At 43.8% G+C, this 20,602-nt stretch overlaps 1 protein-coding gene across 1 annotated transcript in view; it reads right to left on the bottom strand.

Moving 5' to 3' along the window:
• Positions 1-7,460: 7,460 nt before the first annotated feature.
• Positions 7,461-20,602, bottom strand: part of PKP4 (plakophilin 4) — a 73,746-nt gene continuing 60,604 nt past the window's right edge. The window contains exons 11-22 of the mRNA XM_068407529.1: positions 19,943-20,156; positions 16,921-17,104; positions 15,752-15,869; positions 15,080-15,271; positions 14,764-14,937; positions 13,777-13,927; positions 11,516-11,711; positions 10,977-11,061; positions 10,759-10,876; positions 9,826-9,957; positions 9,007-9,080; positions 7,461-8,439 (exon numbers count right to left, since the gene is read on the bottom strand). Coding sequence (XP_068263630.1) covers positions 8,191-8,439; positions 9,007-9,080; positions 9,826-9,957; positions 10,759-10,876; positions 10,977-11,061; positions 11,516-11,711; positions 13,777-13,927; positions 14,764-14,937; positions 15,080-15,271; positions 15,752-15,869; positions 16,921-17,104; positions 19,943-20,156 — 1,887 coding nt within the window. The 3' untranslated portion in view covers positions 7,461-8,190. The remainder of the gene's footprint in view (positions 8,440-9,006; positions 9,081-9,825; positions 9,958-10,758; positions 10,877-10,976; positions 11,062-11,515; positions 11,712-13,776; positions 13,928-14,763; positions 14,938-15,079; positions 15,272-15,751; positions 15,870-16,920; positions 17,105-19,942; positions 20,157-20,602) is intronic.

Below are 20,602 nucleotides of genomic sequence, written 5' to 3'. Positions count from 1 at the left end.
TGATTGCAAAGTTTGAACAGACTTGGCAGAATCAAGGATCAACATGTTTCCAAACAGACTGAGTACTTGATCTACTCTAGCCAACAGCTATTAGCATAATTATACAGTGGGCATAGTCCACATCTAAACCAAGCACTTCAGACACAGGCATGTAGAGTATCTTCCTCATGTATCATGTTTTAATTCATGTCTCTGTTGTTAAATCTATTGCTTAGGACTGCAGTATTTTCCCTTATCCACCTTATCTCCAGTATTGCTCGTTTTCAAAAGTCAGAATTACTAATTTGTGGCTAGTGATACAAACTGATACTGTTTTTATGTCTGATAATTGAATGGTGAAATACTATTGCTGTTTTCTTAGCTCAGTTACAAATAGGCAATACATTTTTCAATTGAGTCAATTTTCCAAGATATGCCTTTGTCATGATGTGTTTTATCCACCTTCGTGTCCTTGTTAAAAAAAATATTACTGGGTAGTGGAATAAGCAAATCAATTCTAAAGAATTCAATTGCAACATACTGAGCTGTATGGAAGCCCTTACACAGGTTTCACTATTTCTGTCATGTAGTAACAGCAGCACTTGTTTCCTCAAAGGTTAAACATGAGAATTCTCTGTGTTTTGTTGCTGTTGATCATGGCTTTGGACCCTCACCCTCAGAAAACAGCTTAATGGTGGGGAGCAAAGGAAAGCAAAATATTTTTTAGTATCTTGCAGGTTTTGCATGTCATGTGATACTGAACTCCTTGGAGCCAGCCAAGTGAAAGTTACTTGTTACCATATCTGTTTTTCTGAACCAGTACCCAAAAGCAGCTGTTTGCACTAGAGTGCCTAGACACTGGAGGGCACGTGCTACCAGTAACCGAGTGGGGATCCTTTACCATAAATAACTTCATACTGGACCCGGCTGTGAACAAGAAACTGTCCTTTTTCGTGATAGAAACTGATTCAAATTCTCTAGTAATTGCCACTGGAATAGCAGCTTTCTGAAACAACAGCGATTATGGGATGCTCCTTTGTCTCCATTCAGCCCCCACCCAGGGCTAAACACCAACCAGTTGTTCTGTCACCCAAGACCCCTCCCCAAGTGAGAAAGGGAATTGGGAGAAGGAGGGAAACTTGTGGGCTGAAATTTAAACAGATTTAATAAAATAAAAGAACCAACATCAACAATAATATAAAAGACACAACATTGTACTTAGCTCACAGAGTGGTGGCAAGTCCCTCCAGGGGTAGTAACCGCTGAGCAGAGCAAAGAGCCCCCCTGCCCCCAGGCTTTGCCTTTTGTAGGGAACTTGGTGTTAATGATCCAGAACCCACCTGTGGGCAGCCTGGGGCAGCTGCCCTGGGTTTGACTGCTCATGGCCTCATCACCAGCCACAGCTGGGCACACACTGAGACAGCGTGGCACAGAAAAGGGATTCTGTAAATTTTATCCCCATGAAACCAGGACACCCTTGGAAGCATATCAGTAAGCTGGAAAATGAAGGGCAAGGATTGTGCCTTGCCCCTGCTCTTGTTTGGCTGGTCATTATGTATAGCAGGGTGGGGATAACACTGTAGTAGTACCGACTGAAAATGTAATTGCTCTGTTTACATTGAGGAGTAAAAATGGAAGTTAAACGAGAGGAAAATATTATAATTGACAGTCTTTGCAAAATGTCATAAAAATTATACAAAGGTGCTAAAATTCAATAATCAGAATTAATTTTAATATACCCATTTTTCTTCTGTTTGTGTTGTTACAGTAGTTATGAGGAGATCCATCTTGCGAGCTAGATTACAGTCTTTCCCTGGTTGAGTGTACAGATCAAGGTTGAGGATAAGTGAAGTGCAAGTCTCCCCTCTAGTTGCTACCCAGTTAGCTTTTTCAAAGGCAGTGTTGTGCAGTGGGTTAGTCCTCCTGTCTTGTGAGGTGCCAGTCACTCAGAAGAAAACGAGGAGGCAACAGACACACGGATTCCTCCCTTTCCCCCGTCAGACTACAGAATAGGATCAGCACGTACGGGGCAGTAATACATATTACGCTATATAAATAAATACGTGTTGCAGACTGTCTTGGGGAAGCGTGTCCTCCTTGTGGTCTTGTTTACATGCTGCTTGGAAAGTGCAGGAAGGGATTTATCTGTACTGTTTCGACAGGGAAACAAAAGTATTTCATATTCTCCTAAATGTAACTATATAGATAAACTGCCACTAGATGGTGGTCACGAAGCAGAGGATTTTAGCCTCTGTAGGACCAGCAGAGCTGGCAAGCTGAAATGAGTTTTCCCAGCCCTTCATATCTCCTATCAACACACAGGCTTTGTCGACTACACAACTTACACCCCTGTGCATCACTAGGACTGTTTCATGCTGTTTGAAGAGACATCTTCATCCTGGTGTGTTTGCCCCCATAGCAGGAGAGCAGCTGTAGTACTGTAGGGGCAGTTTGTCCCTGTGTCCCTATGACTTACAGCCAGACAGTGTGTCCCTCTAGCACTACAGCAGGATAGTCCTACTTGCACAACACCTTCTATGCTGTTGGACCAAACAGGTTTATGGTCTTACTTGTTGACTGCCACCATATCTAGCACAGTATTTTAAAACCATAGAATCGGTTTAGTTGGAAAGGACCTTTAAGGTCATCGAGTCCAACTGTTAACCCAGCACTGCCAAGGCCACCACTAACCCATGTCCCTCAGCACCACATCTACACGGCTTTTAAATACCCCCAGGGATGGGGACTCCACCACTGCCCTGGGCAGCCTGTGCCAGTGCTTGACAACCCTTTGGTGAAGAATTTTTTCCTGATCTCCAATCTAAACCTCCCCTGGCACAACTTGAGGCCATTTCCTCTTGTCCTATTGCTTGGGATGGATGTTGCAGAGTTACAGTCATGTAACAGTCATGTAACAGAATACAGTCATGTAACAGAATTTCGTTTGTAGCCCGTAGTATGTCAGGCGTGAGCAGGGGTTAACATACCTATAAAATTTAAAAGATTTTTTTTGTTTCCAGTGTTTGAATGTTTAACAGTACCAGCAAGCTAGACAAGTTCAATCTAAATGCCTTTTTGACAATTGATTAATGGCCTTGCCCCTGTTTCATTGTATGGGTTTATAATTTTATGCAATATTTGAAATCAGATAAATCCTCTTCTAAAACAACATAGTAAGCTCTCTGGGTGAGTGACAGCTTTAAACAGGATCTGCATCAATAGGAGTGCTGGAGAATTTACAGCCAAACTGCAGGAACGTGGTATTTTGTTCCCTTATTAAGCACTCATATATAAGGATTGATTTTGGGGCAGAGGGGAGACTGTCAGCAGCAGTAATTCAGCATTTCATGTGATAGGATGATCTCAGTTTCCTGTATCTCTCTGGCCATTCTGGGGAGGCACTGGCAGATCCTGGATTTACTCAACTATTTGAATAATTATAGGACATAGTCAAATGAACTGTGCTACAATGCAGTGACTTGATTGTAAGCCTTTTGTCATGAACTGGAGGTCTGTTGTATTTACTCCTGAGGGAGATCAGTCTCTTCTCATAGTGTGTGATTACTTTGCGCCGATGGACAGGTAGATGATGCATGTCACTCTCTTCCTAGTCAAGAAAAATGAACCCCCCTATGACTGTAAGAACTAGCTGGAAATGACCACACTAAATGCCCTGCTGCTTGTGTTAGGCTTTTACACGTAATTCATCTAAAGTAGAACAGACTACAGAGTGATATTTAGTATTAAAAAGTGGTATGTGTGAAGATACTGACTAATATTTAGGGTGCCCTGAAGTAGTAAGGAGAGATGGTACCTGAGACTATTGGCCTGCTCCAGGACCCAGACTGGTCAGCTTCACGGCCGAGGTCAGTGAACAGCTGACCCCGACAAGCTGGTCCAGCCCTTTGGCTGGCTGTGCAAATGCTGCTGCTGCAGTCTCCCGAAGGGAATGCTGGCTCTGCTTTTACAGCACTACCAATCCCTATCAGCATGACAAAACAAAACCAAAAGTTGAACTTTGATTCTTCCTGTGGCAGGACAGTGCTCTTTGCAGGAACTGCTGGAGGCAGCTGGCCCAGACAGCTGGTGTGACCTTGCTCCTTGTCAGCCGCTGCCACACCCGTTACATTCTTTTATAACCACTTTTATTCCCTAGACTAACCACAGAGGCAAGAACTTCCTATTTTTGCAATTTAATAGCATACCTTCCCGGTGAACACTGCCTCACTGCGTACTTCCCCTGGCCTGTGTTCAGCAGGGCTGTGATCAGCACCTGAAAGTTCATCTGTCCACGCTAACTAGCCTGCCCTCCCCCTGTGGTAGCACTCCCCATATCTTCAAATAACGCGTGGGAGGTGAATCAACTTTTCATGCGGTTTGAGCAGAAAGAAATGCTTTGAACATATAAAGAGAACCAAAAGCTTGGTTCAACAATGGAACGGGCAGTTATGTATGGTGGTATCTCTGAAGAAGCTGTTGCAGTCTCTGTTTAAAACTCCATAAAGTATTCCTGTTCTGATACCTTTTCTGGTTCTCACATCCCCCTCTAGATCTTGCCTACAGATGTGATCAGTTCCTGAATTTTCTTTTTCAACTTCACCCTCCATCTTTTTTTTTTTTTTTAATCTCACTAGGTTCCACAGGCAAGCGAAACTGTTGTCTTGGTTGTTCGCTTGCATGAGCCAACGTGTCACTGAAGATTTACTGTGCAGATTTGTAGTATTCTCATTGGCAAAGTGTTCTAGTGCAGATCGTCATCATTCTTTGAATTACTAAATCCTTCTGCTATGGGAAAGAGCCTATTTTAAAATATTCGCAGCAACAGACTTCACAGTGGAAGAGCAAATGCTTAGTTTTCTGCTCTGTATAGGCTTAACCCTCTTCCTAGTAGCTCCACTGATGGAGCTATGAGCGTCTGCCATCCCATTTCCTAGGGTGATGCTGCTGGTGACTGGCAGGTTTCATTGCTCTTCGTAAGGCCTCCTGTTAACACGCTGATGGCTCTCTCCATCCAGAACGTCCGCTGTGCTAGTGACCAGCCTGTGGGAGCTGACACAAGTCCACTCTAGAAATTTCAGTCTGCTATTAGCTGTGACATGTAAAGCTTTCATGTGGCACACCTTTTCCCAACTTACCTTCAGTAACTAGTGAAAAAAAAGAGCCTGTGTGTGAAAGTACTGCAGGACTCATTTCAATAGAAATAGGGATAAAAAGTGTTGACCTTTTTGTCCACGATACTACTTTTTAGTTGTTTTCTAACATCTGTATAAATGCCTGTTACAGTCTGAGGGTGTCTATGTCCTATCTAGGATATATAGAAGTGCCTTTAAATTTGCTAGTGTGAGCACATCTAGGAATAACGAGCAGCTCAATTAACAACGTATTTACCCAGCTTCTTGGATACAGTCCGCAGCCTCCGCTGAGTTCCGTACTACTGAAGCTACACATTTAACAATCCTCCAAGGAGACTAAAGCTTTAGTTCCCAAACTGCCCCTTGGGCCTTTGGGGTTACTGAATTCCTAGTGTGTGTTTGAGAAGCGTGTTGTCGTTGCAGGGTTGTATCTAGGCTTTTTACAAGACAGACAACCATGGACACGTGTGACTTCCAGCACTTGTTTCCCATTGCTCTCTGCATTTAGTGAGTGTAAGCGTTCACTGAGGTCAGCGGTGCCTTCCGTTGTCCTCCGTGGGAGTTACAGAAAAGGACACATACACGCCTGCTGCTGAGTCTCACCATACACCTTCTCAATCTGTTCCAATCCAAATCATATTTAACTCGTTGCTTTTGAAGTTTAATTTCTCTTTCTTTCACCATATTTGCAATTATTAGAAAGGTGGAAACAAAGTAGTGAATTTCCCAGGGCACCATTACTATTTAACTCCCGAATTAGCATCACCTTCTCCTAAGGACATCCACGTTTTCAAAAGTTCACAATTTTTATCTTTCTCAGTGGAGTATCACTTGGAACACAAAATTGTGAATACATTTCAAAAGCATTGAGTTTAAATGTATGCTCTTGGCTTTTTTAAACAGGCCCAAGAGCCAGACTGCACTATGAAAGTGGACAGAATGAAGTTGTGCCGTTTCTTCCCCGCTTCCACACATTCAGTCTGAAACTACATGTAAAGGGAAATTAACCAACAAATACACTGTACAGACCATTTTAATCAGTATAGCACCAAGGCATAACGTGTAAAAATACATAAATAAATGAGACCAATAAAACAAAAGAAAACTAATGTCATGGTCTATATATATATATTCTACAGCATGAAAGATCCAAACTGGGGGTGCTGTCCCGAATCTTGCTGGTTTTGATCTTGATGAAACTGCCTCCGATGAGAAGCAGAACTAATTCCATCACAGAGCTGTTCTGTTGAAATGACTACCTCCTTTTTGGAGAGTTGGTAGCAGATTCAAAGCAGCAAATAAGACTACGACCCTTTCAGCCTGTTGTTTTGTTAGCTGAAGCTCATTTACATCTTCCCGGGACAATGACAGGCCAAGCAGGTGTATTTGGCTCGGAGCGCTCACCACCTTTAGCAGGTTATGGGCACACCAGATCACCATCCCCCTGCATCAGTGCGTACCAAAGCTGGCACGGGACTCTGAAGGTGGTTACAGAAGCAATGGAAGATCAGTGGTGACATTATTGTTACAAGAAACAAATTCAAAGTCAAGTAAGTGGAAACTATTTTCTATCTCGGAAGAAAAAATAAACTCGTCTAGGAAAGAAAAGGCACCATCTGCACAGCACTGGCCCTCGGCAACACAGTGGGGAACTGCACGGCTGCCTGTCAGAGTCAGGACCTAACTCACTGCTTTGGCTGTGCCTTTACCCCTGCGTTTCTTCTCTGTTTTACAGTCAGGGCGCTGAGGCAGCCCAGCCAGCAAAGGGAAAGTGAATCTGCCTCATCGTCTGAACTCGGAGCAGTTCTGCTTACCTTCTCTCATGTCACTGATGCAATCGGGGTGTTTGGAAACACAAGTGCGATGATGGGGAACAATAATTATGATTACAGACAGTATAAAATTAACAGACTCTATGGCATGAGGAAAGTATGTGATTTAGGTACTTAAAATAATAAAAGATTTTAATTGTAAATAAATCCCAGCAGAATGTCATCAAAATGGTGGCTGTAATTTCTATGAAAGCAAGATCATCTTCATTTTCTTGGGTAGAGCAAGGGGAGGAGTAGAGGAGTGATGGGAAGAAAACAGGATAGAGTTCTGAGATATCTGGGATTGCCCATATAAAAAGTAAAAATACCAGTGTAATGAATGGGAGGGAAGTGCAGGATCTCACACTTGGGTCTGCCCGCCTGGCAAACTCAATGTATGCACTGAAGAGAGCTGGGAAATCAGCCCAAATGTTCTGATACATTTAACCTGCTTAAAAACATGCACTTAGACCATATTCATGGTATTTGTTTCCAATATCACACACAGAAAATAAATCAGAAATGAACAGGGAGCAGCTTTCCATGGATGAGACTTCCATATTTATTGTTATTCCATGTGCATAGAAAATGGCAGTGAAGTTTCTTATGAAGTAGGCGGGGAATGGGAGAGGTGTGGAGATACTGGACTGGACTTTGTGCTTCAAAATTACACTATTCCTTTTTAAAAGTTTTTTTTTTTTTCTTTTAAAATTTATAACATTTTCTTGGATTTTTTTTGTGCATGACGTTTCAAATTCCTTTTAAAATGACACACTGCATTACAAATGGATGGCACTTTAAACCAATGTGGCATTTCCATATTTACACCAACGAAATAAATTTACAAGACGTAATAGCATACAATCTTGACATTTAGTAATAGCAATAAAACAAGGGCATCCATTTTATTTTTTGCTGTACAAACTATCAGAACAAGACTTTTATTCACATTAAAAAAAAATCAGCTTTGATTTGCTCTGACCTACACTCTTTCCAAATTCATTTTACTCAATTCTCAAACCTTTCATCACATCGCCCACACCCTCACCAGACTACAGGAGCTACAAGTAATTCTACCTAACATCTAAACAGAGCAAACCCATCCCTTCCAGTCTTTCTTCCTGATCATTCCTCACTCAAAAAAAAAAAAAATCTTCCTTGTTCCTTCTTTTATTCCACTTTCCCATTTCATAACCAGAACACAAAGGAGCCATTCCATTTCTTCTCAAGCAAGATGAGAAACAGACTGTTGTTTTTTCTCTTTGATGCTACACCCAGGAGTCGGGTGAACCCGGGTACTGTTCTGCTCTATAAGAAGATCGTCTGGTGGAATAAAAGTCTACGTAATTTGTGGTGGATTTCAGTCCATACTGTGTGGTGTAATCTGAAGTAGCAGGAAAGTGAACTCGGTCATCGAAATACGGGTCTTCGTAGCTGTGTGGGGACTGCAAGTATAGTCTGTAGGCATCGTAGTTTTTTCTGTTGGTATCTTCTTGACTGTAGTACAACTGCTGATGCTGTTGACAAAATGATAGACAAATAAGCTTTCAAAATACAATCAGCAGAGAAAATACTTGTTTCTCAGACTTACACACACGATACACAACCTTTCCCTAAGAAGTGCAGCTCCACCCGTGATGACAGTAACCTGGGTTTCAAACCTCCAGGGAATGTACCTAACTTTTAAATGAAGTTAAATGGAAGAAAACCCTCTCAGCCTGCCTGCACGTCTCCTCCTGCAGTCACTCCCCAACAGCAGTACTTCTAGAGCTAAGGAGGAAGTACAGAACCTGACTGTACCTACCAAAACCCAACAGTCCAGTCAGAGGAGTGCTCTCAGGTCCCACCATAGGAAGAACTCGCTAAAATATGTGACTATAAAGAAACCCCAAAGGGAGCAGCAGCACGTGAGCACTCGTCGGTTCAAGGACACCGATGCCCCGTCACAAACACCACGCTATAGACCCCCTCTGTAGCCGAGCGCTCCAGCGTTAGGCAGCGTGCTCAGAGCCCTCGAGCTCCACCCAGCACCACACGCTGCGCCTTGTTAGCAGGGTCATTCCCAAATAAAACTCTGCACTCACCTGTAGTCGCCTGTTTTGTTCTCTTGCTGGTGAGGAGTAGGAACTGATGTAAATCGGTGAGGGTTTGCTGGAACCTGTGAGAAAAGAGGTTATGGCATAAACTTCAGTCTTTATTCTCTCGTATGGAAGCCCTGTTTGCTTCTGCTTTACCCAGAAATGATGCAGCACCCAAACACGTCTGCAGATTTTAATATCTACTAATAATATAATATAGTAACACAGTACAGGCACATTTGTCCCTCAGCAGTAGTTACATTGAAACCAAGAGGCTTTTTTGCGTTGCTGGTTTTTGTTTTGCAGACTAATAACCTTTAAAACAAGGAATTTCCTTCTCTTTATTCACTGTCATCTCCGTTGTTTTGCGACTTGTGTCAGTAAGAAGGAAAAGGGAGATCAGGGAAAAGATTAAATCTTGGTATAACTTAATAATATAATAATATTATATAATTGTAATATACAATGGCATGTCATTATTTATAACATAATATAATAATATAATATATATATTATGTGCGTAATAAAACAATTTTCCGTAATAGGATTTTAAATAAAAATAAGAATTCCAAACACGTCTCACCTCCCAATACATTAACAGATCTTCTCTTACTCTGGTAATGTGTGCAATTTTAAAGAAAATAGCAGAGACATATGAAAAACCTGCTCTGTTCCACATGCAATTAATGTAATGAATGAAAATGGAAAACAGCACTGAGTAGTAACAAGCCTGCGAATGCACCTGTCCGTGTTATGGTGTATAAACTCCTCATGTGAGGAGTGCTTAAGTATTCCAGTTAAAGGTTCGCCCAGCTGGTACCTTACCAGTGTATATGTCTTTATGTGTAATGACGTCGCCCTGGTTGTTGTAATACTGCATAGAAGGTTGTGTTCTGTCGTACTCAGAGCGGGGCTCTCTGATTCCTAGTAAAGCCGGCGAGGAGGACGTGCTGCCAACTGATGAAAAGAGAGAGGTGTCAGCACATACGGCAAAGGCCTTTCCCACACCTACCTCACCTCTCATTCTCTCCTCACCCCTTCCTTCCTCGAGGATTAACGAACGAGAGAGATGTGGGCAGTGGACAATGTTTGATTTGCATTAGGGAGTAAGTGGGGGGATTTGCTTCAAAGTGCTCCTTGTCCAAACTAAAATGCTAACATAGAGACATCCACAAACCCTGTGGAACCTGAAGCCTGCCGACAGTAACAGCTACGGCAACATTTGGAGCACGTGGAGTACTTAGGAGCGACAGCATGACCGCCGTGTTTGAGATAGAATTAGTAGTAAGCTTAAGGAGCTGGGGTTGTTTAGCCTGGAGAAGAGGAGGCTCAGAGGTGACCTTAGTGCAGTCCACAACTACCTGAAGGGAGGGTGTAGCGCAGTGGGAGTCGGCCTCTTCTCCCAGGCAACCAGCGATAGGACAAGAGGACACAGCCTCAAGCTTGGCCAGGGGAGGGTCAGGTTGGACATTAGGAAGCATTTCTTCTCAGCAAGGGTCATTAGCCATTGGAAGGGGCTGCCCAGGGAGGTGGTGGAGTCACCATCTCTGGAGGGGTTTAAGAAAAGCCTGGACATGGCACTTAGTGCCCTGGTCTAGTTGCCATGGTGGTGTCAGGGCAATGGTTGGACTCGATGAGCCCAGAGAGCTCTTCCAACCTCATTGATTCTGGGATTCTGTAAACCGAGAGGCGCTTTGAGTTAAAAAAAGGCGATACCAGGTACCCCTTCAGTGAATCTCTTCACATTTCTTGACTGACCTGACTGTATGACAGGTGACATCTGTTGATTTGTTGTTGATAAAGAAGGATGTGATTTGAATCTCTCTCGCTCTAGTGTTGATACTGGTGTAATAAAATGACTTTGATTCCATCCATCCTGTGGAGTGGCAAAAAGAAAACACCAAAATAAATCCCTTTTCATGACATTAAGAGTTTTCGTAGAACTATTTCCCAGTGTAGCTAATTTTGTCACTTACCTTTTTATAAATGCTCCGGAGATCTCGGTATTGCCACAACGTGTTCAGGACCTGGGCGGCTGCCTTGACAACCTTCAGGGACGATCTAAGGAAGTAAAGAATATGACACTATTAGAAAGCCACTTAATTCCACTTGGAAAGAACAATGTTCCTGAGCTACATAACAGCCTAAACCTCGATGCTGTGAAGCACGTCAGGTCTCTCTCCAGGCGTCACTAAAGCACGCCCGTGTCACCGCAGCGTGACACAGCTGTGCCAGCAGCCTCACCGCCGGCGCGTGCAGGACCTGATCGAGCACGACCATCATTTCCCCCTCCAGCCCAGACATTTTCTCTTCAGGTCACTCACGTGAGGAATACAGACAGAAGGGTTGGAATAGCTACTGTCATTGTCTGCAAGAATTGAAAATTGTCAGCTACTCAGATCAGGACTGCAAAAGCAGATCCTTTTTTTTTACTCAAAAAACCATTTCCCGCATTCTTAAGCAGTTTAAATGGAACAGAGAAACAGTTCAGGTATGACCTTTGTCGCCTACTTGCCTGTCGCCTCTTCCCTTCGTTATGTTCACCAGCTTCTCTATTCCTCCAGTATCAGCCAGGGCCTTGGCGTTTTCCATGTTCTTACTGGTGACCTCGTGCAGGGCGCAGCAGATGGCCGCGACGGTCTCATCAGACAGAATGCTCGGGCTGCTGCCCCCCGGGAGGCGGTTCACCAGATCTCGCATGGCGTATTTACCTGCAAAAACCCACCGACAGAACCAGTGAAACACACTGTGGTGCTCAAGATTTGAAATCACAGCACTCCTCACAAACTGCGTCTGCAAGCGATAAACACAGGATCAAAACCACGGAAACCTTCCAAGAATTCACATTTTACAGAGTCAAGAGAGACTAGAGATCAACTTTTGAATTTTAAAAATGTGAGAAGTTGCATTTTTGCGCTGAAACAGGAGCGTTTGTTACCAGGAGTTATTTGGAGAAGCAGAATCATTCAAGGAAAAATGTTACGCTGTTCATGATGACTGAAGGAGTGTGCACAGTCCCACGCTTCCTTAGGGGAGGGTTAAAGAAATCCTTACGGTAACTGGGAATTTTGTCCTTTCAGAGGTTCTGTTCACCTTATCTGTTACCCGTAAGATCAGATCTCAGCTCTCTCAGATTTCAGTTACTGACTGATGCAGAGGAGTAATCACACTGCAGACAAGGGACATTCACCAAAGCTAAGGTAACCTTTTCCTCCTGTTCAGGCTGTGCTGTTAATTGAATGATTAATTGATTTTATTGAAGACATGCATTTGTCCATAGCAGTGAGTAATGAACAAGCTTTACAGATAGCCATGGGCTATCTCTTTGCTTAATGTGCCTGAGGGGGAAAAAAAATCCAACAAGGACTTCTGCAAACAAAAGGAACAACTTCTCAAACACGCTGGGAAACGATCACCAGCGGCGCTGGACGCAGGGGTGCCCTGTCACTGCCAGTCTTCCAGCAAGCTCAGCAACACGTCTGCACATACCAGTTTATATTGTTATTTGTTGGAGTCCCCCATCTCTCACTTTCTCCAGTTTAGACCATGCAAACCCATTATTCCTGCCCCTACCAACGGCAGTGAAGCTGCATAAAACAGATTACACTAGCAAGAGGTAATTTATGACTCACTTCATGCCTCAAAATATTTTATACAAAGATTAGTTTCAGAGTGTATCTGGAAAGCCAATAATTCTTCCACGGTTGAGGCTCTGGCAGGGAGAGGGAACAGGCGGAGGTGCATTCCTCAACTGAAAAGTTCTGCCAGGAAGGGAAAAAGAAAACCTGAGAAGAGAAAATCACCTGAGCATGACCCGTGGCTGGTGCTACAGAACAGGATTTGTATGTAACACCCACCCTGCAAGAGATCGTGTTCTGACAGCCGAGATGGAGAAGCTTCAGAAATACGGAATAAAATTCTGTTCACCTGCATTTATCTTTGTGAGAATAATGATACTCTTATCTGTATAAACAGCTGTTATATTCTTATCCCACTAGTCTACAACACAGAAAATGCTTCTGTTACAAAAATAAAACTTTTCCAGATCGTGACATGTGTCAGCAGCGTTCATTTAGGCCACGGCAGTCTGAAGCTGAGGGCGAGGCGCGTTCAACACTTGCCATAATAGACTGAGGTTCCTGATCAAGGCAGAAAAAATGTTGTTTGGGTTTTCTTTAACTGCTAGGTGAGAAAGGCACAGATGAATGCTTAAAGTGTTAACTATTAAAACCGACAAAAGGGAAACTAACTTTTTCTAGCAGCACCCTTGTTGATTCCTTAATTCAGCAAAGACACGTATGTGCTGCTCTATACCTGGGTTTTCGTGGAATATTTTACTAGGAGAGGATTCCTTCCCTCTCTCCCTGTCCAACACTATTCACTAAAGTATTTACTGATGTACTGGCAGCAGAGCTGTCCTGTCCTCTTGGCATACGTAAGGGACCTTGACACCCTCTGAGCAGGTTACCGTTTAGCTCAGGGGAGTGGAGTTGTGCTTTCCACCAGATTTCATACTGCCCGTTTCCTGCCCAGTTTAGCTGAGGTGACTTCCACCCACTGTGAAGAGGTTGCCATGCAAGGTGGATAAAGGCAACCCACAATGTCAATATTGCTCTGAAAAGCTACTGCTGTCAGAAGGATTGATTCCTGTGACCCAGCTGACACCCCACAGTAAAATCAGGTGCACTGTGGCTGTTAGAGTCTCATCCCAGTGTTTTCAGCCCCAGGTCTGGCAGGCTGGCCGTCGCTCGCTCTCCAGCACGGTTCCTCACTTACCAATCAGCTCCTTATTTCGGACGTCCAGCGCCATGTTCCTCAAGGCCGTCGCCACGGACGAGACGACTCTGTCGTTGTCCATCCTCAGCAGCTCCACGAGGATCGGCAGCCCTTTTTCTTTTCTCACTGCAGCTCGAATGTACGCGGCGAACTGTAACACAACTCCAGTTACCCGCAAATCTACTACACCGTGCTGGCTGAAATCGTTTCGTACTAGACTGTAATTGTTAAGCATGTCAGGGGACAGTTTCCAGAGAAAGATGACACATTAAATGCGTATCTTTTCTGTTATTATAAAGGGTTGGCTCTTTGTTTTTCACTCATTCCTCCTACAAAGCAATGTTTAAAAGAAGTGGTCTAACAGACAAAATACCTTAATAGCTGACAAATTACTGAAAAGGGAAGAGTTTTGGGTTGGGTTGTTTTTTAATGACTGATTTTATAATGGTCATAAAATGAAAAGCTCTTAGCTGCTTTTTTACAAGCAAAGGAAGCAATTAACTTTTTTTTAATCTCTCCATGACAAATACATAACATTAATAAAGTGTTCTCGTGTGGTGCTTTTGTAACACACTGTATGCAAGGGCCACGAGCAAGGATGTACGGAAATAAATAATACAAATAATAAAGCAAATACAAACAATTTATTTATGCTGCTCTTATCTTGACAGTACCTTCCCAGCAGAACTCGCAGCTAGAAGATGAGTTTGACCTAATATGCACTGGGAGAGAGGCTCTTCTGTTCTTTAAAATAAACAGTACCAATTTCAAGGCCAGTTTCATATTGCTCGCCCTGTCCACCATCTGTGTCATTGCTTTGCACTGGGGCAATAACATCCTGCAGCACACAAGCACTAACGATGCCCACTGGAGGGACGCTCAGATGCACACTAGAAAATTACACGTTCCTTCCAACCACATTCCAACACCTTATTTAACAAACCAGCTAACATGCAGCGATAGGAGGAAGAGCAGGAATTCACATACCTTCCAGTTGCCTGCGGAAAGATTCTGGAGAGACCCTGCAGAGCCCTCCAGAGTAGCTGGGTTGGAGCTCTCTGCTAGCAGCGTGAGGTACGGCTTTACCACAGACGGGTGCCACAGCATCTCCACCCCTTTAGGAGACTTGGAAAATCCTGGTATGGGGCCAACTCCATCCCACTGAGAAACGAACATACGTTTGTGACTACCTGAAACCTCTGCATGTTCACTCAACATACCGCAGTTTTTCTTCAAGCTGTGCACTCCCCCCATCACTAGCTGAACTTGCTGGTACACTCGTAAGACAAGGGAAACGGCAAACCTGATCCTCCTGGGAAGTTTTTTTTTTCTTCTTCTTTTTTTTCCCCCAGCAGCTTGGCTCCGAATCTTTGCTAGGCGATTCCTTTCCTAACAGGTCGTCCAGCTCGTTGATGCCGAGCAGACGTGCCTGCGGTACCTCCAGCTCCAAGCGGTAGGAAAGGTTTCTCAAGGTACACACGCAGTTTTCCACTGTCTGAAGCCAAACCAGAAAGATGTCACGTAACGAGTTACTTCCTTACACAGTGATAAAGCAAACAAATGAAGGAGAGGTGAAAAGGCAGCTGGGACACAAGCACGGGATTCTAATTCTGGGCCCTGGGCATTGCTTTGTCTGTTTCTCTTGGGCAATCTCTCTCCTGATATCCTCAACTATGACAATATTTGTAATCCCTACTACAGTGGCTTGGTTTTTAGTATTCTGAAAATGAAAAGCACAAGGGCATATTATTTTATTAAAGAATGAATACTTCAACACTGATGGAAATGAGACGCACAGAACAAGTTACACTGTGTTAGCAACAGCATTTGATTGTGCATCAGTGAACTGGGGTTGGGAGGGAGAGCAGCTGAGCTGAGCACATCGCAGCGCCACAGTGTGCTGCACAGACTCCAACAGCCCCCATCAGCCACACCGCTGAGCATGAAGAATCGCTCAGACGAAACGTGCACGCACCTTGCTGTCGTAATCTGAGGTGTTCACACACGTGTGGATCACGTGGAGCAGCGAATCCACCAGCCCCTCGCAGGACCTCATCTGCTTCCGGGCTTCTTCCCCCGCAGAGCTCAGGTTCCTGAGGGGGTGAAACGATAAAGGCACACGGAGTATGTGCAGACAGACAGACCTGCCATCGCTTCACCAGACAGTCTGCAGGTTTTACACAGCTGATGGATAACTGAGAGGTTAAAAGCAAACACCCTTTTGTGCAGCAGCCCACCCCCAGTTCTCACAGAAGACAAATGAGACTCAGAACTGCAGTTTCAAGATAGCTCTGGCTCCTTGAAAAACGGGCCGTGAGCAGAACCCCTCCCCACAGCCTTGTCCTTTCCAAGCCCTGTCCGTTGGACAAGCCCAAACCCACGGTCTGCCTGTGCTGGAGAACAGGCTGCTGAGCTGGTCCATGTCAGCAGTGCCCTTTGTTGCCTCTTTTTTACACTGGATCCACTCAGCGGTCTGTTCCGTGGCACAGCCTCGTTAACATCTGTAATAGTGCTACACAGCCAGAAATTAAATGTATAAATGTATAAATTAGGGTGTAGGGAAAGGCAAAGGCTGCGCTGGGCTTTAGAATATTATAAACAAACCTACAAATGAACAGAAATAGCTCACATACCACCCCTGGCCCTTGAATTCTCTTGTCAGATATTTTAGGTTTGCCTTTTATTAGTGTGGATACTTTTTTTCTCTTACTGCTGTTTGAGAAACCCACAAAAGGAACACTCACACACTTCTTTACTGATATGTACGCATATACAAACAGGGTTATTTTACAACAATAAAATACACAATGTTTTTCCTAAATAATATTCATAAGCCCTACACACAACACAAAAATTGCAGTAATTAATAGGGGAAAAGTGCAATGATGGTAACTTATAAAAAAAACAACCCAAATTTAACCACTAGCCATTGTAGTCAGCACCTCTTTGTGACTAACTTTGTACTTCTCATATTTTCCTAATACGGAAAAAAAAAAAACAAGTGCAAAAGTTGCCTAAATGACAGAACGATATGTTATTTATAGAATGCAACACCGCTTTTGTCTTAAAAATTACAGGATAAAAAGGACCTGTTGGGTAACATGATTGCTCTGTAAAAGGGAGTTTTCTAGAACAGCAAATTACCTCAGGCATCCTGTAGTGTTGCGCAGAACTAGGGAGGTCTGAAACTTCATTTTGTGATCATCATCAAAGGCAGAACTGTTCCAGCCCGAGTGTGGCACTATCACAGTGTTTGTTAGCGTCGACAGAGCGTCTCGAATGATTGTCATCTTCACTGCGTCGCACGAAGACAAGTTCCAGAGAACCCCTTCAGAAAGGATTGCCACGGCAGCAAAGTCAGGAAAGACTTGGCAAACAAATACAAAGCAACACTAACAACTTAAAAGACATCACTTTCAGCAGGAGAAAGGTAATCTTCCTATGCAAAACCAAAAGGAATGTAATTGCCTGCAATGTAACTTTAATATTATTCCAAGATCACTGGTCAGTAAGTGGTCAGCAAAGCTGCCATTGAAAGATTCACTTCACAGACTGAAATAAATATTTCTAAACTTCAGATGATAACGTGTTCAGCAGCCTTCACTCCTGCTGTCTGCCGCTGCGTCTGCTCTTGGACGAGAGCTGGAATGGGGGATGATAATCGGCATAACCCCAACAGATCAGCAGCCACAACACTGAGAAGGAAAACATGCGTGAGTAAATGCTCTTCTCTTAAGGAAAAACACTCAGCAGAAACACACACGGACTCACAGACGTTCCCTTCTTCCCTTCCTGAAGGACAGCTCGTTGTGCTGCTGAGAGGGGAGGGGGGAGGCCCCACTGCGCTACAGGAGTCCGGGGGATGTTCCCTACAAGCTCACAAACTCATCTCATCTGCAAAACACCTCTCCATCTTCCTGCAGCACATGTGCCTCGACTTCCCTCTCCCGTGCTAACATCTTCCTTGGAGATCGAAAGATCAACCCCACACGGACTACCTGTGATGGGAAGAAAAATCTGCCTCGTTTTGTAGCGTGCCAGGTAACATGGCAGATCAGTGCAGGCTGGTATGAACGTGCCAGAGCAGACACTTCTGTCCCTAAAGAGGTCACTAATGGGTTCCCCTGATTAATTCAGCACAAAACTTCATAAAAAGCAAAAAGTGAAAGTCATTTAGTCATTTACTATTAACTAGTTTTATCGAGGTCTGTGATCTACAGGCACATCTGTGCCCCTGCAGCTGGACGGAGCAGGGTACCAGCAGAGTGCTCCCCAAGCGTGCCCGCAGGAACGGCACCCTGCGCTGCGAGCGGGCCCCTCTCCCAGAGAGCTCCAGTGCAGAAGGAAAGGTGGGAATACTGACATGGACAGAAAAAACACCTCCAAAGCAGGCAGCTGCTGGTAACTCCTGTCATTCACAGCCCGATAATCGTGAGGGACTAAAGAGGAAAAATCTACACCAACGGATACTTCACATGTCAAAGTGTTCAGGGATTCTGGAGTCTTTTAATACCATCACAGACCCATTTTAGAGCCACGTTAAAAGTACTATTTACGACTTCTAACTCCAGCTCCTGTACAGTAAGACTTCCAGTAACAAAAGAGAATTCATTACAAACTGGGGGAAAAGAAAAACTAAATAAAAAGGCTCTTTAAAGTTGTTGTGTAGGGTTTTTTCATAAAAGTTTTGAGTGATTCTCAAAAATTATTTATGGCTTCACCAGTCTTTGTATTGCATTACATTTACATGCTCAAAATAAGCTGAACTTTGCTTATTCTTCAGGTTTAACAGTTTGGTTACGTAAAGCAAGCTATTTCAAACACAGACCCAATTTCACACCATAGATCTCTGCTGTGTGCCCTTGCTAAAGAAAAGGACTTCATGGGTAACTAACAGTGGGAAATGGAAATGCTTCACTGGCCTGTAGCTTTAAGCTTTTGAAACCGTATTTCATGCCATTTGTGATGCAAACTAGAAACTAGATCTCACCTAACCCCCTCCCCGCCCTGCAAACATCTGTTGTTAAAGCAAGTTACGCAAGAGAAAACTTCTATTTTGAGTCTCAGACTACTATGAGTTACCCAACACACACAGGAGAACAGCCTGCGCGATTCTGCGTGACCCAGCTTTGAGAATATTCCCGTGTGGTTACTCCGAGAGGTAAATCTCAGCCTTGCTAAGCGTGACTGCCTCCAAAGATTTCCTGGGTAACCCACAGCTTGTGAAAAAGCCGGAGCAGCCGGGTGCTGTCTGAAATGCCACGGCAGCAAAGGATGGTGTGCTCCGTACGCGGGCATCGCTGGACCAAGGCAGCCAGCCGCGCGCGCCAGACCCACGAGCGCCGTGGCACACCCACCCTGCCCTGCCTTCAGAGCACACTGGCACTCAGACGCTGGCTGAGAAACTGGAGAACAGCCAGCAGCTCCTTTTCACGTGTGGGCACAGACTGCACAGACGAGCTCGAGGACCCCCTGAACTCGATCCCTCCACGAAGCCCGTTAAACTTTGCGATGTTAACTCGTCCGTGAGGATCAGCCTGGGGGGTTCGAGGAGCAAACCACTAGAGTTCCACTGTCACAACTTGTCCAGAAGCTGGACTCCCAGGGAGGCAGCTTGATTAAATTATTAATGATTTATTACCCCCGTGTTCATTATGTGGAGGTAAAAGTTCTCACCAGGACACTCCCCTTCCTAATCTGGGAGGAGTCTTCAGCTATTTATTTTACAAAGTAGAACTGTGTATTGCACAGCCCTTTAGTCTTCACATTAAAAATGAGAATACAATCTGATTCTTTGTGAAGTGCTTATTTTAAGATAACTGGGACCAAATTTAGTGCTTATTAGAAATAAAGGAGTCATTAAAGAAATACCCATCCGAGACCTAGCTGTGTATGTAGGAGAATCGTAGCGGGGGAAAATTTACCCCAAGTGGAGCTCTAGTGCAGTCACCTCAAGAGTCACTTCTCCCACTGAATCCATACTTCTGTGCTAATGCTTTAACTGGCAGTAATCAAAATAAGTGATTTTGTAGTCACAAAAAATACCAATGCACGAATAAAAATCCAGTTGATATACTCAGTTCCAGTCACCAGTTATTCCAGTCTTGGCCACTTCAGAAAAATAATCTGCATTATAGTTCTCTGCTTGTTTCTATTAAAAACTTACCTGTTACAAGCTCTTTTACTTCGGCATCAACAGATTTTCTCAACAATCGCAAAAGGGCAGGTATCCCCCCAACGTTCTTCATTGCTATCTTGTTTTCATCAGTAGACTTTCCATAAACAAGGTTCCTCAGCGCACCACAAGCGTTCTTCTGCACTTCCAGGACTCTGTGATCCAGGAGATCAACCAGGTGCTTGATCCCCCCCAGCCTACACACCTGGAAAATACAACGGTGGGAGCATCAGCACCCACTGACGTCACACATTTCACTCTATGCATTTAAAACTCTTATTTTTACAAAACAGTACAGCCCATTCTACTTCAAGAGGAAATATTGTTGGTAAATCTTAATAACTCGACTGTTGCACTGTACTGAAGGTTCCTGTGAACCGCTCACTTCCTCGTTGCAAAGGCTGATGGACATGTTCAGTCATTTGCTGTGTTCAGAGAAGAACTGTCACTGCTAAAGTTTTGTTTCCCAGTAATGCAGTTTTTAAAGTAATTTCCTATCCCTCAGAGTTTCTTTTTAGTGAATACTAGAAATAAGAAGTTGCAAAGATTTAAATGCCAACTTGCAGTACTTTTCTTTGTTCAAAATAACTTACAGAAATGAGATTAAAGTATTTTAGAATCCTGTAAGATTTACTAAATAAAAAATATTTT

Source organism: Nyctibius grandis, chromosome 9, assembly GCF_013368605.1.
Source record: "Nyctibius grandis isolate bNycGra1 chromosome 9, bNycGra1.pri, whole genome shotgun sequence".
NCBI classification, from domain to species: domain Eukaryota; kingdom Metazoa; phylum Chordata; class Aves; order Nyctibiiformes; family Nyctibiidae; genus Nyctibius; species Nyctibius grandis.
Note: the sequence above shows the minus strand (reverse complement) of the source record. Positions and strands in the feature narration are given on the sequence as shown.